Here is an 18,677-nt window from a genome sequence, read left to right as displayed (position 1 = left end):
TGTTTCCTCATCGAGGCAGATCAAAGGAACCACTTACAGATTAAAAAGAAGACAGTGTAAATGCGTGCATGTGCGTGTGTAAGTGAATGCACCCATGCATGTCTGCCTGTGAATACTCATCACAAAGAACATCTGAAGGAACGTTGGTTTCAGCCCCCTCTCTTTTCTGTTTATCACTTTTTATCTGATTGTCTTAATCCTTATCTAACTTTACTGCACAGCTACCAGCGTTGAATTATGACATATCTGAAACACTCATTTAATGGTCGGGGAGAAAACTCAATTTCGGTTGTTGGATATTTAAAGGTTTTGTCAACTTGCTTGCATAAAGTAGACTATAAAACAAATTCAGAGCAGCATTCTCTGTTCTCTGCTGAATTAACCTGTCACATTATTCACCTGTTAGCAAGCACTTACCCAAAATTGCTTATACATGCAGAAGTACCAGGACATCACAAATTCCCTATTAGTCTTTATGCTTTTTCTTTTTTCCAGCTCCAAGAAAAAATAACTGTCTTTTTGGTTTCTTAGATGTTTGTCTCTTCTCATCAGCTGTAGTGCTTTGATTTTGGATTTGCATTGCAGTAGACTGGTAGCAAACAAAACTGTCTTGTGTGAGCCTGTATGCATGGAGGTGCTCTGTGCTGCCAGCAGCCATTTCACATTGCAGGCAGTCACACTCTCTTTCCTTACATTGGAGGATTTCCATTCACAGGTGGCCATATTCCAGGCTTTAAATTGTTCCCATGTTGAGATGTGCCTCTCCTAATGTGAAGCTGGTTTGCAAGTGCAGCTAGCTTTATCCTAAATATCTAGTCTAGCCTTTAAATTGCTGTAGTTAAATGAGCTTTGTGTTAACACTGACAAGCTGATTGAGGGACTAATAACCAGAATCAGTATTTCACTCAGAACAATCTCAAAATTCCTGCCTGTGCATCTATTAATAGATTATTCCCTGGTGCTGGGAAATTGACATTGGCCCAAAGTGGTGAGTAATGGTTAGAATTTAGATATGAAACTTTTTAATGTTTTTTTTTTTTTTTTCTTTCAAAGAAGAAGAATTTTGAGAAGTGGATGATTAGTGAGTCACATGAATGATGTATAATCTGTCTCAGTTTTCTAAGTTCTATCTTTATCTGCTGGACATGGTCATGAATTAGATTTTTAAAGTCTCTGGATTGTGATGTTTTGCAAATGTGATAGTACTGCTGACTAGCTCCTTAACTTATCCTGATCAGATGTCAGATGTCGCTGTCTTCATTATGACACTGGCTCCTCTCTTGACCCAGCATGACTCCCAGAGATCTTCCAGGCGTGCAGAAAGCTGTTTAACATGTACATTGGAATTCATCTGCAGCTTTGAAGTCACAAGGCATACTTACATAACATTTGTGTCTCCTTCAGTGATGTTTGAGTAGGGACTGTTGAAGCCTCTATGGGGCTGGCCCACTCTGTGTGTGTTTGCCTCTGTTCTTGCCCTACCTACCCCCCTTCATCTTCGTTTGAGGTACTGAGCGATGGCAGACACCACAGTGGCCCAGATGAGTACAAGCACTACTCCTTTCCTTTTCTCCTCGTCTCTCTCATGTTCCTCCTGCTCCTCATGGTGCCGCTCCACAGTGATGGAAGCGTTGTTTGTTGATTAACTTCTTTCAGGGAGCACATACATCCTGCAGCGTTTCAGTGGTGCGCTTGTTCAGTCGCACCGCCAGAAATCCAAGCTCTCTCAAACCCACACTATCATGCACGCGAACACCTTGTATTGTCTCAATCTTGCTTTTGTGCACTTGTTTGTCGATCCATCTAATTAGCCTTATTGAGTCTTACTAATCCTATGACAGTGCTCTAGAGAGAGGCTTTCTTTTGATCAGCGAGAAAAGTCTGAGGGCGAAAGAAGGCGCAGACAGAACAAACTGGGGTGTGTTTGTGTTTTTGTACAGGCTTAAAATGATTTCCCTCTGTGAGAATCGAGGCGAAAAAAGAAATGTCAATCTTTTCAGGCCACACACTGTCTCTCTGATCTTTATGTTTCTCTCCCCACCTCCCCCTTTCCCCTCTTGCACATTCATTTAAATAACCCTGGGGTGTATCTCTAAGTGGAGGCTCAAAGATGTGTCACCATACCCTCTCCTTTTACATTTCGAATTATGCATTTACTCTGATTTCCACAGTGAGTTCATGTTAGTATAATGCATATAGTAACCACAAAGTCTGTCTGTTTGTTGGGGTACTCTTATAAAGTTAGAAGTGGATACACACAAACTTTTTTGGGAAGGAAGAAACTTTTCTCTTTGTTTGATCAGCGAAGTGTGTGACTTCTGATTAAAAAGTGTGTAACTTTAGACCAGATTCTTGTAACACCATGAATCTTTGTGGGCCTGTACAGAGCAGAGGCAAATCCTCTATAATTGGCCCTGTCAAACAGTGTGGGCCCCTAGAGATCTCATTTACAGCCTGCCAATTTCTCCAAAGTGTGATACTGTACACCGCCTGTAATGGCTACTCAACCAATATGCAAATTAGAAATATGCTGATGCAAAAATCACTTAAAGGTAGCGGTTAGATAACTAAGAAGTAAAATGAACTCTACACCTCATGGCTTATATCGTGTAGTATCGTGATGAAGTGATGTGACATTACACCATAAGTAATTAAATTAATAAGCATACTGTTTCTATCAAAGTGCCTTTGGGAGCAGCATAGTGTGGCAGTTCTGGTGTCAAATTCTAAAACAGATCTTGTTTCTATGGCCACATCCGGGCATCACCAGTGTATTTATTGTTAAAGAACATATACCTATTGGAGGAATACATTGAATTTCAAATACCCTAAAAATACAACTTCCCTAGAATTTTAACGACAAACAATGACTGCAGTGACACCCATATAACAGAAGACAGATGCATTTTGCATCACAGCTTTTCATTTGAATGATTTGGATGTTGAATGTATTCATGCTTCCATATTGATCTGACATCTGTCATGTGTCTGCAGCATCTGTGCCCTAATTTGTCCTAGATTCAGCCTGCCTCCACAGGAAAGTGTGATGGAGTTTTTCCACAAAGTGTTAAGACCCATTGTTCCATCGCTAGAGTACATGATAAACTAGCTGTGAAAGACACTGTGTGTGTGTGTGTGTGTGTGTTGGGGGTGTTACATCATTGAAAGGACTGATGGTAGTGTATAAAATAGTGTGTGACCCCTGTATATTTTAGAATGTGAGTTCAAAGAGCAGTAGAAATAAAATGACAGAATTACGTAAAGCTATAGAGAGGGCAAACTGTCTGGCAGATGGTTAGTGTCTCTCTACAGATCATTATATCTTTTAAACTGATATTTAGTTGTAATAGCAACTTGTTGTTCCAGCTGCTATGTCCTACTACGTTAATGGGCTCTAAAAGCTGATTGGTTTTCAGATTAATGATATCCTGTCTCAGTATGTCTTTTTAGGGACCTGCACTGGGCCACATCATTGTGTTTTGCTTTTTTTTCCCCTTCCTTGATTAGAGCACGTCAGTGGGCATCCACCAAAATGATATTAAGACTCATTCCAGCCCATTGAGCTTCAAAACTCCATTTGTGCCTCAGATAATGTCTGACAGAATATGTCTCATTAGTAACAGGAACAAGCTGTATATGGAGTCAAGTGCGTAGATAATTAGTGTGATGAATAATTGCTGGAATTTAATGTTAAGGCCTGTATGAAGGGATAATACATACATTATCATCTGCAGACAGATATCTGTGCGTTATGTCTACTCTTCATAACATTGCCATCACTCTGTGCCAGAGTCAGACAAAAAGGAGCTGCACAGTGAGTTCTCTGATTTGTATCGTCTGCTGATGTCATATTACATTTCCTAAACAGGACATATCTTAGTAATTGGGTAGCCAGGCCAACAGCTTGATACTTTTGAGTAAATTATCTGGAAAAATTTTTTTGCTGTTTACAGATAAGGGCATTTAAGAGCTCAGGAAAACTGCTGAATACTGAAGGTGACAATAGGGCCCAGAGGCCATTAGTGGGTGAGTCCCCTCAAATTCCAGTGCGTGTGTGCATGCTGAAAAGTGTAAAAAAGTTCTTTCAAGTGGTACTGATATGTCCTCTGGAGGGAGCAGTGGTACTGGCAAGTGTGCTGTCCTGACTTCAGGGTTCACAATTATAGAGCTGGCTTTGATCCCTGAAGAGAAACCTGATAAGGCCATGAAGACACAAAATAGTGCCTAAGCTAACATTGTTCTCCTATGTTCTGTGCATCAACGTCCACAGGAAACATCCGAGATCAGTGCTAGTGAGAAGTGAGAAAAATAGGCAAAGAGGATTCATTTAAAGATAGGATTTTTATGGTGACTACTAGATTACATTGCTTTTATCCCAGATGAAGAGGAAACTTCTCTCTTCAGAGATGAATCACTTTGACAAAGAAACCATAGAGATAACAGGCCAAAGTGTCTCCTTTCAATTTTCTTATTTTCACCTTATGCCCAGTGGAGTGACAAAAGTGGCTCAGTGCTCATCCAAAAGAAGAAAATGGAGCACTGCAGTCCATGTTGTGCACTAGGTTGGTCTCTCAGCACTCTTTTGAGGGGGAGTAGTGTGCTGCCGTATGCTGATGACATTCATCAAAACTTGTAATGAACTCTCAGTGGGAGATTGAATATGAAACTCAAGGCATGTACAGTACATAACAATTGAAGCAGTTTAGATGAGGGTAAAAACACGCTCCTGCTGAGTCAAATCTGTTCTAAATCAGATGGTTACACTGGATATCAGAGCACTGTAGAATACACACCATAAAATTAGTAATTTCGCTATAGGATAGCAAATAGCTTCCTACCTGTAGCCTGAATTCGTGACATGCAGTGAATGTTAAGACATAAGCAGAGAGAGATATACGATGAGGAGAGTAGTGTGTGGGAAAGGGAGGCGAGCAAATGCAAGACAGGGGCTCCAACCGGAGCTGGAGATTTGGTGTGAGTGATGGGAGAAGTAATTTAGCACAGCAAGACAGAAAGCACTGCAATCCAATGCTGAGACAGCTCACCTAGCATAAACGTTCCTGGAAGAAAGCCAACCATCATCCAGTTGTTACGGTGACGGGAGGATGGGTGAGCTCAGAGGGAGGGTGACCTGTGGGAGGTTAGATATCTCACTCGTGTTCCCTGGGCAATAAACTAACTGGGAGGAAAAGAGAAGACAAAAAGATGAGTAGGATGAAATAGAGACGCTGAGTTGAAGGAGGAGGAGTTGGAGTTAACAGAAATAGTGGAGGCATGGGAATGACTAAGGGAACAGATGGAACTTTTATATGAGGGCTAGGACAGAGAAGCAGGGGTGTGGATGGAGCACGTAAGCTGCATAACCAGAAAAAAAACAACACTGCGATGAAAAGAAATCATCATACCTGTGCACCCACTATGTCAGTGCCATCGCTTCCTCCTCAGTGCCTCACATCCTACACGCAGGTATTCCAAACTTTGTCATGTTGTGTATTCACCAAACACAGCAAGTGTTGTCTTTATCTGACACCCAGGCATGGGTCTTATAGTGTTTTGCAAACAATTTATTGTTTCTTCAAATCTCCCCAGGGTTTTCACTTATAAACCTACTGTAGAAAGTAATCACAGCTGAGGAAGGAAAATATGGCGTGTTCTGGTGGGCAGCAAACCTTTGCTCCCATCCAGTTTGGCTGTCCAAACAATGATATTTTCAAAAAGCACTTGATCACATTTGGTGCACTGGTCAACCTGGGCTGCCAGCAGTGATAAACAGCATGTATTTAACTTTACACTCTGTTTGCTTGTTTAATGCCTCCATAGTGTCATTTTTTTCTTACCCAGTTCAAAATAAAACAACAGCTATCAAACTGTCTAAATAATTTTTTTATGCACATGTCCTTGTGCTGCTCCATCTGTAGGCACTCAAAGATTTGGGGGAATCAAATCTGTGTGAGAGTGTACATTACAAATGTAAGTGTAGTAGACTTATATTCATTGGCCGTTGTAGCTCAACAGTTATTTGCCAAAATGTTAGCCTGAAGAAATCAATAATCCAACTTAGTTTTAATGCTCTGTTGCTGTGACTTTGGTTTTGTGTCCATGAGTTTCATAAATCTAATAATGCTTTTTAAAACTTATATTCAAGCTATTTTAGTGTGGACATTGTGAACATTAAAGTGACGTATGCATCCTAAAAGTTCTTTGTTTATGCTGTTTTTGCAGCAAGTAGTAAAACAGCTAAGTTGAATATATCTGTGTCATGGCTGTGTTGGAACAGCATAGAGGTTGGTGTTCGGAAACTCCAAGGTCTTATCTTTCCCCTGAACTGCAGCACTGTTGAGTCCCACCCAGTGGTTTGTCCCTGATGGGCCAGGCAGGAACTCTATCTTTAGTTTGTAGGGAATCATACACACCCTCACATTGTGGGGCTTTGGATCATGGGAATGGGCATCACCAATCACTGCTGTTTGTTCCCTGTATGGTGTTAGAGTGGTTGATTGCAGTCAAGTATTTGTCATTAAACTAAGCCTGATGGAGAGGAGTGGAATGTGGGTTGCAGCCATTGATCCACACAGTGTCCAATCAATGGGGAGCATATGATGTATAGATTTTAAACTGTAATGAAGCTGTAATTCTCATTTATACATCATCTCAAAATCCCAGATCGGCTTTCTGTAAGATCAATGGGCCCCAACCATCAGGATCACTCCAGTCTGGAAACTCTTCTTCACCAATCAATGTGAACTTTCAATAAATTGTATCAGAAACAAAGGAAAAGTAAATGTCACACCAGAGCTAAACAACAATATGTGAATAGTGGGTCAGTTTTAAGGGGTTGCCTTCGTAATTAGATGCTCCACTCTGCAGATTTATCTTTTGCTGTTGCTTTCTTTAGGCTATTCCAGGGATACCATCTGCTCTTTTACAGACATTACTGTTGCACTCACTTTTTCTTCCTTTTTCATTATTACTTCTTCTACTTCGTTGTCTTAAGCATGTACTAATTCATCATCGTCTCCTACCATCCATCACGTTCTCTCATCTCCTGCTTCAGGCCAGCACACAGACCATGGCCATGTGCTGTTTGTATATCATAAAGACATTTTCTTTGAGGGGGTCTGTGTGTTTGAATGTGTATGTGTGTAATAGAGCAATACAACAGATTGTTTCTTTTTAGTCATAATGCAAAAAAATGTTGCATCTTTCCTGCCACGTCCTAATTGTGATGAGTAAAGGCCCATCAACAACACTTTGTTAATGCAGCATGCTAATGAATCACCAAACCTATGGGGGGGCCCATTCCTCCACATTAAACAAAGCAGGTGGTGGGACCATACACGTATTGTTCACCTAACTCACCCATGGAAGGGGTGCCAGCAGCTTCAGAAGTGATCACATAAGATTCAAATTGTTGGGGAGAGCGGAGAGAAAGTGAGAGAGATGCCCTGCCAGAGGAACGCTGTGATAAAAGGAAAGAGGGAGGCGCAGAAATCTTTGACCACCAGTGAAGAGCAGGGTGATAAGAACTTAGAAGGCCCCCAGAAGGCCTCGGGTTTTAAAATCCAGTCAGTTCAGCAAGTTGATTTCGCTCAAAATGCAGTGACTGGAAATCTTTTTGCTTAATAGGTTCTGTTATCCAGAAGTGAAAAATTTCCTGTTGTATTGGAGAGCCCAGTTATAGTGTTGGACTGTGCTAGAGGTATAATTAAGATTTTCATGAAATGAGCCCTCATTTTTGATAGTGTTTATAGCTGGCATTATTCCACTAGTACGCATTAAATGTATTTACAAGCTGTTATTAATTCTCAATATAGTATTTTAATGCAGGGTTTACCATTCCTTGGTGGGATTTCAATTGCTGGCTACTCTGAAGGGAATGTGTTTATCGTTTTAACTCGCTGATATCGGCCTCACCTTTTACTTTTCACTCTCCTGTAACTGAATTGCTGTGTATAATACTGTATATACACAAGCAACGCCAGAGTCATCACAGTGTTTATTTCGAACACAAGGATTAGCATCACACATCTGCAGCATTTGCTTCAGTTTTAAGGTCACCTCCCAAGCGTCGTGTACACATGCAGCAACACAAAAGGCTCAACAGAATCGATAGCTGATTATCGGGAAACAGCACACAGCACTCCTAATCAATTTCAATTTCCCTGTTTAGGTGCTTGCATATGAATTCCAGGATGCCCTTCTTCTTGCTTATGATTACAAGGAAGTGACTTGTACTCCATTATTGGATCCCTGCAATAGGTTATTAGAGATCTGCATGACCTTTGTCCTCTAAAGCCAGGTCAGCTGTCAATTAAGTGTCCGACAGTGCATTCCTGCATGTTTCATGCTTTATTGCTTTGACATCCCTATTCATGGTGTTGATTTCTGTTAATACTTAGCAAACCCTTGATGTTTTTATGTTTTTTATCTTGTTTTTGACCTGGACTTGACTAGACAATTGTTCAGATTCAGACAGATACTAGATTTGTATGGCCTTCACCAGAGTCAGGTGGATGGGCTGTGTCAGGGAAAAAAAAAAAAGCACATCATCCTGGCAGTGTGAGCACTGAGCTCCAATACCGCAATATAGAGAGAATGATTTGCTTCCTCTGTGCAATGCTTCTTTCATCAGCAGGTATATATAACTTATGTGTACAGGGCCAGAATAGGTACAGTCTGTCAGATACTTTTTCTTTTCTCAATGGACACAGGGTGTGAAAGAAGTGCAGACAACTTTAAATTGAACAGAACCATTTTGTCAATCTGTTTTTCTTTATGTATCATTGCAACCAACAGGAAGAGCAGTGTCAGTGATAACCTGGAGCACAGGAAGTGATCTCATTGGATGTGGTCTGTTTAAGAAGCCGAGGATTATAGCGGAAAGCTGCAGTGAAATTGATTTTGGTTGCACTATTTAATGTAGTGGTGGAAAGCCTGAATGAGATCGAATGTGATGAAACTTTGATGATAGGACTGGGAACAGCTACTGAGCTACAGCTTAGTCAACGGATCTGTTGTTAGAAGTGGGCTGCAAAGTGTGTTTACGTGTCTGTGTTTATTTGGCCATTTTTGTGTTTGTGAAACAGGTCAGGATGAGGAAGAAGCAGAAAAATAACAAATATAATTTAACAGCTTTTGCAAGTTTATGAACTGATTGTTTGAAATGACTCTTTTAGTCCTCTCACCTCAGCCTGTCTGTTGTCTCCTTTTCAGACTTTTACACAAAAACATCACACACAATCTCAATTATTTGTCAGATATTTTGAGTTAAAACCGCAATAGTTTATTTTAGGCCAGTTTGGAGCATCAAATCAAGCTCTAGGTACGGTGAGATTGGGAACAATATCTAGTTCATGCAGCCAGAAAAGTAGAGCCAACAAAGCCATGTTGGAAAGTACAGAAACATTGATTCAGTTGATACACATGTCAGACTCTATCACTTTGACTCAAAAGAAAAGTAGTTACTGCCATGTCATAGCTTGGTTTACTTGACACTTGGCAGAAAAGAACAGCTCATGATCCAAAGCATACCGCCTCATCTGCCAAACAGGGTGGTTATTCTCTTCTGGCTTGGGTATGTATGGCTTACATTAGAGCTGGCACACTGGCATTTATTGGTGTTTTCATGAGCAACAGGATAGAAAATTACATTTTTATAAAATACATGACCTTCCATCATTCAGGACAGCAAAGTGACCAAAGAGGTGAAACATCCTTGGCTGGCTACATTACTCACCTGTATGCCAACCAGATGAAAGCAAGAGCTGAAGGCTGCTGAGGTGAAGGCCTGGGAGAACATTACCAGGGAAGATATAAAGTATCAGTCTGTGTCTATGGATTGAAGACTTCAGGCAGTCTCAAAAAGTATCAAAGATGATTTAGTTTGACTTTGAGTATATGTAGTTACTTTTTGAATTCCAACTTTAGGTCCTAAAATGTTAAAAAAAAGCCACACAATTATTTCTTCATGAAGACAAATCCCATTTTGGGCGTTTTGAAATAGCATCCACACTTGGGACTTCAAATATTTAAGTTCCCAATTGAATCAACCATTTCTTTTCTTTCCGTCCTTTTCTCAGCTCTAAGGACCATAGGCAAATCTCACCCTGGAGTCTCTTCATTTCTTATATTTTGATTCTCTTCTCTGTGCCACACTTGTCACACTTCTCTGTCATACAGTAACACACTTCTCTTTCTCTCAGCTCTCAGCCTTTTATCTTTGCCACTTTTACTTTCCCTCACACTCTTTCAGTTTCTCACAAAGTTTTCCTCCCTGGCCTGATGACTCCCGCTGTCCTCCTCTTGGCAGTGTTACTTTGTTGTGTTACTCAGTTCTTGCCGTCACTGTCTCTTGTCATCCAGTCAACTTTTTTTACTTCAGTCTACTCTTTTTGGCTGACGGATTGGAAGTATTGAATTCTTACCCCAGTGATGTTCTTGATTTGCTTAATTTACTGAAGTACTCCATCCTCTCACATCCTCTGCCCCTAAGCTCCATACATGTGTGTTTGTATTCTTAGCGCCTGTTTTTGCAAATGGCAGTCATTGGAGTTGTTTGCACAAAGATCAAGCCTCAAAACCCTTGGTAATCCAAAATTGTCAAACATGTTTCACAAAAAGGTTGTTTCATTTCTTTTTTTTTTTTTCCTTTAGTCTCAGTAGGATTAGTTGTGCTTGTCAAATGTGCCAATTCCCACCCGTTAATTTTACATCCTTCACCAGAAAGCCCTCAAACACCATATATTTGTCGGCATACATCAAAAATGCTGTTTAAGGGCCCTGAGTGTGTAAATATTTTAAATTAGCTAAGCACACTTCAAAGTCTAAGTCTTATGAATATGCAACGTGCATTATATTTTTTCTTTTTTTTTTCCCTCACTTGACAGCCATCTGTCTGCATGTCTTTGATGCACACCACATGTTTACCCTGCTGTTCAAAAATGCCAACACACACACACACACACACACACACACACACACACACACACACGTCCAGTCCACACAAACACTTCCACATACAGGTTTAATATAAGGAATGCTTTTTAATGCTGGCACCTCTTTAATACAGGCTTATAGACCACAAAACACATTGTAACCCACCATTAATAGTCTTCAAAGAATCTAGTCTTTGTTTTATAGTAGGAATTTCAGAGCTTGCTTTATGTAGTCCACTGCAGGCCAATGGGGTTCAATTTGAGGGATCTGACCTGTAAAAGGCTTTAGTAGTGCAGTGGTTGCAGGAGTTGAAATCTGAAAAAGAGCTGCAGGTGTTCACTGAACAAAATGCAAGGTTATCTGTGGTGTATAGTTAAAAATGCCTTGACCTGACACACAGGCACTTATCAGATTCTTATTTCCATTTTTTTTTTTTTTTTAAAACAAAAAAGTCACTGCTCATCGTTCCTCAGCCAGACAGGTCAAGGTTCCACCAGTGGAGCTCTGCACACTTGGCCTCTTGCCCCTAACCTTCTTTCTCTTAAATGTCCCAGATATCCTTTTCCTTTTTCTTCCTGTGTTCCTGTCGTCTTGCACTAGTTTTCATCACTTCCATCTTGCAGCCATTTTTGTTTTTGCTTAAGTTGGACACTGAAATCCCTCTTTTTCTCCCAAATGATCCTCTTTCTGCCCATGTAGGCCTCAGGAAGTGGGTGTGTTGAGTTAGTTTAGGGGAGAGGGAGAGAGAGTGAGAGCGAGAGGTAGAGAGAGGAGGGGAAAGGGAGGATACTGATTAAAATAATAAACAGCTGTGTGAAAGAGTGGGGCTTGTGGCCAGAGAGAGCAAGAGCAACAGAGGAAGAAGAGAGAGGGATGGGGACACCAGCCTGGGTGTTTGTGTGACCTCTGAGGGAACAAAGAGCCAAGGAAGAAATGTAACTTTTAAAGAAAGAGTGGAATGAGAAACAGATCAATCTCTTCTTCTTCTCAAGGGGCAACGAAATAATCAGCAGAGCTCAGACTCAAAGAGAAAGAGGCCAACGAGTCGGACTCCCCGACCAGGATTAAGACTACAAGCCTTGAGGCAGCTCCCTGCCAACACGTGGCTCCAGAAAAAGAAGAAGGCATTCTTTGACTAAGTGTCCCAGTCATGGCAGTGATTAGGAGGGTGTGATGGAGCGAGACCAGAGCGGGGCTGGAGACCTGAGGGGTGGGTAGTAAGGCAGACACTCAGGTCACTGTGTCTTTCAGCCCAAGTTACTTTGACTCAGGGGAAGGAGAGGGCAAACCGTGTGCCTCTTTGCTCCACCATATCTCCTCTTGAAGTGTGAAGGGTTATGTGACTGGCAGGGATAAAGTGCTTTTTATCTAAGTAATTGAGAACAAACGCCCAGGTCCTGCCCTGGGTTGGGCTGCCGGACATCGTGTAAACAGCTTCCTTCATGCCCAGGAGGGAAGTGGGAGAGGGGAAGTGTGGCAAAGTTGAAGGAGAGAGCCAGACCTGTCGTCGGTCACTCAGCCTGCCTGTCCCTCAAGACACAAGCTGTTATCTCCACTTTGCAGACCTCCACCCAAGATTTGTTGGATCTTCCTCCCAGTTTCAGTGTTCCATTCCTGGCCGGAGGAAGTCTGCCGTCAGCCTCCAGCCTCTACTTTGTCAAACCTCCAGTGGCACCAATCGTCCTGTTAATCCGGGTCTCAGCTCTGAAGCATGACTGCAGGGTAGCTGCTCCCTCCCACTCCCACTGCAGTTCAGCCTGGCTGTATCTCCACAGAGGATGCTACGAACATGTGCTGGGATTGGGCGAGCACACACACTGTCATGCAGTGTGTGTGAAGTGTGTAAATCACTTTTGCGATTGCAACCTGGATTTGACTCTATTGTGTTTTTGTCTCAATTTTTCTCAAGAACTGGATTTCTCTTTAGTTGGATTCAAGATTGTTTGAATCTGGATTTACTGTTGAGTAGATTTACTATTGATCAGAGCCCTGACCTTGAGGGTTTTGACCATAACCACTGGAGGACTTCACTATCTGTAGTGACTCTTTATCAGCCTTCCACTTGAATGGCAATAGAGAAAATGTAGGCACTGGAGAGAGTGGGGGGAGTCAGAGCACAAACTCCAATATGATTGGCTTGAACTTCAGCTTGCAAGAGCTGCTTATAAAGTTTGAACAGGTATACATATATATATATATATGTATGTATATATACATGGCTTTTATTTTTTCAAATGGACATGAATGCTACATTCCATGCATACCGACACCACCAGCATTTACTCGACATCTCCTCTTATGTTTGTAGTTATGGACCTAATGTAGTCAGCTTTATGAGGTCTGAGCAGTCATTATTGGACTTATTAAAACAGAATAATTGGTTCTGGCCTGCTTTGCTAGTTATTATGCTGCGCTACCATGCAGGGAGAGAATTAGTATAGAAAAAGACCCGGAGCCCTGAATTGAGCCTAATTTGTCAAAGCAAACGGTTACAGTAATTGGGTTATTAAAGACCAGTAAGAGTCATTGTTGTTTGTTAATGTAAAATACTTTTTTGGAGCAACATTGTCATCAGAGGGAAAATAGATTTCTATATATTTCACTTCAGCTCCATATTTTCATCTTCCGTAAAGGGGAAAGTAGTAGTTGAGGTTTCAGCTTCCAGGGAGACACTAACACTTTTTTCTGTTTTACTACCCACCAGCCAACAAAAGTCCATCACCTATTACAGTGTACAGGACATGCAGATCCCATTAACCTTCCTGCTGTCATACACACACACTCAGACCTCTGTGTGTGTGTGTTTGAGTTTGTGTGCGATAGTGAGTTTAGAGAAGTAGTCGGTGATTCAGTTGAGTCAATAGTTTGTGTAACGTGTCGATGCCTTTTTTATTGTATGTTTGTGGATCTGGTGTTTTCAGAAATGTGTTCCACCTGCTTCTGTGATTGCAGACACTGTCTTCTGCGTTTTCATAATTGGCCTGACACTAAAAGCTTGCTTGTTTGAGTGTATATTTGTAGATGGAGGTTGATATGAATATATGCACCTCTTTATGCCTTGCGTAGTCTGTGTGTGTATCTGCTAGTTTGTGCACTCAGTGTTATTTCCAGTGGAAGTAAAAGTGCTATGGAAAAAGAAAAGGAAAGCACTCGGGTAATGACTTGAAACACAGCCAGCTGGCTCAGTGGTAGAATGACTCTGTCTTTCACTCCCTATCCGTCCTTCTGTCTTTCTTTTCTTTCTGTCAGTCTTTCTCCCTCTGTCCTTCTCCATCCCTCTTCTACTTTCTCTCTTTCTATGACCTTTAAGAGGTCAGCAAGTGATTATCCTTGCAGATCACAGTGGAGGGATTTACTTTGTCCTCCCTGACAGAGGTGTATTGGTGCAACTGTACAGCAGTATACTTGTTTTGCATTTAGTCTGGTTCTACTGTAGCTGGACTGTACTTTTCCCACTTTTTTTTCTCCAAGAATAGAGTTTCCAGAGTTGGTTCGCTCTTCTCACGTGTTGTCATGTGCATCTAACTTACAACACATCTCACAACATACCACCATGTGTTTGCTGTGTGTTTTCCTAAGCTTCAGAACTGTATTTTTCTTATCTGTATGGTGGTTGATGAATATATGTGACAGTGAGGGCTTCCTTATAATATTTTCCCCTACACAGGCAAAATATTTTAACCTGCCTAATTACAAGTGTAGGTATTTACAGCATGTTTTTTTTTTAATTTAGGTGGCGTGTAGCACCATGTTAATGACATTAGAGCATATTTCCATCGCTGTACAAACTCTTAATTTAGAAATGTGTGCACACTGAAAACAATCTTCATCCTTTTTTTTATAATTGCTAATTTATTTTAATAATGCAGCATTACCAATAAAACAATGCAGCCATGTTAATCGCATTTTTCTCGATACAAAATTTTGGTTAATTGCACCGTTTGCTAATCTGTGATGGCACAATGAGAAGGATACATAACAGCATACATAACAGCATCAGGCACTGAAGATGGGTCATTTAACACACAATGCCCCAAAATGATTTTTTATTACTGTGCTGTTGTAGCATACATGTCCATCACACTTTTCTACCCCATTTGCAAATCTGTCTCTGTGCTGCAGGCGGTGTTGAACTCATCCATATGGCATTGGAGTCTTATCTTTATCTGCAGTTGAAATGGGTTGAACTGAGGGGAGTCCCAGTAGAGAGAGAGAGACAGAGAGACAGAGAGAGAAGAAAATGGAGCAGTTTTACACATCTAAAAATAAAATATTTGACAGAATCCTCTGCTTGCGTCAGCCCCACTTGTGGTTCAACCCTCACGCACAAACACGCACACATACCCTTTTGAGATGTGGTTGTGTAATAGAGCTTCCTTGTTAAGGACACTCATGCACACATACACATGGAATAGCATGCACTAACAGGACTACATTAGTATTATTACCTTAGTGTTGCATGGTGCATCACAGCATAAAATTAGCAAAGCTTGCTTCTGTATAGCCCTAGTTTAACCTAATGCAGTATTAAGTATGGAGGCAGACTCCTGTTTGGGTTGCGCCTTCTTTTATGTCAAAAAGTCAAAAAGTACCTTGAAGACATTTCACAGTCTAAACTTTTTGGCCCTCTGGAAATGTTGGGAGCAGCATGCCGTGAACTCCCTCGAGACTTTTGTTTCTGAGGGAATCCAATATTATTTTTGGTTCATGAATAATCATCTAAGACAGCGTAGAAGATTGACAGCCAAGTCTGAATGTTTTTGATATGAATTTACTTACTGGCTTTGACCTTGACTATACATTTGCACTCTGCTGTTTCCTCAAAGAAGTGATGACCTGTGACAATTCTGCGTTGTTCGTTTATTTGCAGGACATCCAGGCTGAGATCGATGCCCACAATGACATCTACAAGAGTGTGGACGGAAACAAGTCGAAGATGGTCAAGGCCCTGGGCAGTTCAGAGGAAGCTGTGTTCCTCCAACACCGACTGGATGACATGAACCAACGCTGGAGCGATCTCAAGGCAAAATCAGCCAACATCCGGTCAGTAATATGCTATTTCTTACATACCAATAGAAATATATTGTCTCTCTTTTCAACTTAGATTGAAATATTCTGTTCTTTTGCTGCTCTAAACCTGGAAAGATAAAGTACCTTGAGTCTCGATCATGGCAGTGGTTTGAGTAGGTCTCCAAGTCTCCTCAGTCTACTGTTTTAAGTGACCAGTGAAGTGCATAGTTGCCCAAACTCTTCAGTACAATGTAGTGTGAAACTTACTACTCTGGACTTACTAGGTCCAGTGATTCACATATCCACCATGGTGCATGGGAATAAAATACAAGGATATAAGAGCCACCACAGTGGCACATAAACTTCTGAGGACGCAGACAATGCCACGTCAGCTACAACCTTGGCATAAGTATATCAGATTTGTGGTGAGCAGCGATGTAGAGGATGAAGAAAGTGAAGGTGGAAGTGAAGTTGACAGGGCCAGATGGAGACGTTCAAAGACAAAAAGGGGGGAGGAAGGGTCGTGAGAAGCCGCAATAGGAACACAACAAAGGTATCAGGGCTGGGAAATGTTAACAGGTTGAATAGAAACTGGGGGGAAATATTTAAAAAAAAAAAAAAAAAAAACGGGGGGGGGATTCTGTCTTATAAACAGGCTAATTTTAAGTGGAATAGAATACATGGAAGTGCATCTAGGTCAAGCCATGCAGACATAATAAGCTGGACTTGTTCCACTGGAGGACAAGTGAGAGAAAAACAGAGTGGAAGATCAGTATGTGTGTGCGTGGGAGGTGGAGTATAGTGTGCGTTGATTGTATCCAGTCCATTATGCCTTAATTGCGGTACATGTGTAATTAAGACTAACTCAGTGAGTGGCAATAGGAGGTCTCTATACACAGTGTTCAGATACAGTATTCCCAGGAGAGAGGACAAAAACAAAATTGTCTATCAAAACATACTGCATTGCATGCTGCCACCTACACCATTAGCAGGCAACTGTGTTTTGTGAATAACATCTACTCCTGAAAGGCAGCAGCCTCCCTTGAGTGGTCAGCAATCAGGTTTTCACAGGGGTTTTGGAATAATAAAGGCTTTTTAGTTAATTAGATTTACACCTGATTTTTATAATCAGTTTCTTAACAAAAAAAAATACTACATGTGGCTTCATTTCTTTATAAATACAAGTATCAGCCATTAGTGTGCGTTAAATCTATGTTATATTATGTTACTGTAAACCTGCATGAACTTCTAAAAGATGTGTCTATTGAAAAGGCTGTTTGATTGGCCAGTACAAGACTCTTTGTGCTTCAATAATGGCATCTGAATATATATATATATATAGTATAAAAATAATTTAGGTTGTTGGTGTATCTTGGCAGAGCCCATCTGGAAGCGAGTGCTGAGCGCTGGGCTCGTCTGCTGGGCCTCCTGGAGGAGCTGTGGAGGTGGATCTGCATGAAGGATGAGGAGCTGGCCAAGCAGATGCCCATTGGAGGAGATGTGCCAACCCTGCTGCAACAACAGAATCATTGCATGGTGCGTACTGTTGCCGCAGGCAGTGTTCCTCTCAAGCTGTACAAGATTTATCCTACCTTGTCCCTCACAGAGTTTTAAAAAAGTTGGAATTTTGAGTTCAAATTGACAATTTGATACTCAAAAAGAAAAATATGTTTCTGCAGTACATGTGTTAGCATTATTTAATTCAGTATATTGAGTTCCATGTCATGAAGTGTATAAGTATTACAGGCTGACCTCCGCAATGCTAGACTGTTATCAGCCTCTGTCATGCTTTATATTCCCAACAGTAATAATATTCCCATACCAGTTATCATGTAGAAGGTCAAGGGGGTTGGAGCCAATTCTGGCTGACATTGGGCGAGAGGCAGGGTACACCCTGAACCAGTCGCTAGTCTATCACAGGGCTGACACATAGAGACAGACAATCATTCACACTCACATTCACACCTATGGGAATTTAGAGTCACCGGTCAACCTTACTTGCATGACTTTAGACTGTGAGAGGAAGCCAGAGTACTCAGAAAACATCCACGCAGGAGAAGATTCAGAGTCCACACAGGAAGATCTCGGTTGGCCGGTTACATGCTTACATCCATGTAACTTATAACCCTGGAACCTACAGTACGTGCAGAGCTGGTGTGGGGTTTTGCATAGCTCATAATGAAGAAGTATAAATCCAGCGTAAACACCTCTTCAGGCGTGCACAGACTGTACTTCTGACAAATCCTTGACCTTCCTATTAATTTCTCTTCCTGTAAGTGCATAATTTTACTGTTGCTGTTGATTCATGGAGTTTGGTGATCTCATGTAATTCCAGGGCCACATATTTTCAACCTGAGCAGTCTAATTAGCTACAGTTCCTGACGACATTTGAGTGAGTGTGCAGGACCTTAAAGCTGAAGGCAGATGGATGAAAGACCATTTTCACCACATCCATCATGTTACTGACTAATAATGGCTTTGTTTTATTGTTTTGTTTTAAATGTCCAGGACCATGAAACTGAGCCATTGTTAATTTTGTTATTCAGACATGTGCAGTCCCACTATGACATTTTAAAATGTCTTCTGTGAAAAACACTATATAAATATTGTATATTGTATATATATCATCAGCCTGGTGGTTCCTAACTTCCTAAGCATCAGTTTGCTCAGATACTGTGGTTAATTCAGTGCTGTTATTATGGTGAATCAGAGAGAAGCATGCACAAAACCTG

At 41.2% G+C, this 18,677-nt stretch overlaps 1 protein-coding gene across 6 annotated transcripts in view; it reads left to right on the top strand.

Moving 5' to 3' along the window:
- utrn (utrophin) overlaps nt 1-18,677 on the top strand; it is a 148,154-nt gene that overhangs the window by 73,577 nt on the left and 55,900 nt on the right. For all 6 annotated transcript variants that reach the window (XM_026318701.2, XM_026318702.1, XM_026318704.1 and 3 more), the window contains 2 exons: nt 15,806-15,978; nt 17,325-17,481. In XM_026318701.2, coding sequence (XP_026174486.1) covers nt 15,806-15,978; nt 17,325-17,481 — 330 coding nt within the window. The remainder of the gene's footprint in view (nt 1-15,805; nt 15,979-17,324; nt 17,482-18,677) is intronic.

Source organism: Mastacembelus armatus, chromosome 24 (assembly GCF_900324485.2).
Source record: "Mastacembelus armatus chromosome 24, fMasArm1.2, whole genome shotgun sequence".
Taxonomy (NCBI): domain Eukaryota; kingdom Metazoa; phylum Chordata; class Actinopteri; order Synbranchiformes; family Mastacembelidae; genus Mastacembelus; species Mastacembelus armatus.
The sequence above is the reverse complement of the archived record's forward strand: the minus strand, read 5'-3'. Positions and strand labels throughout refer to the sequence as shown.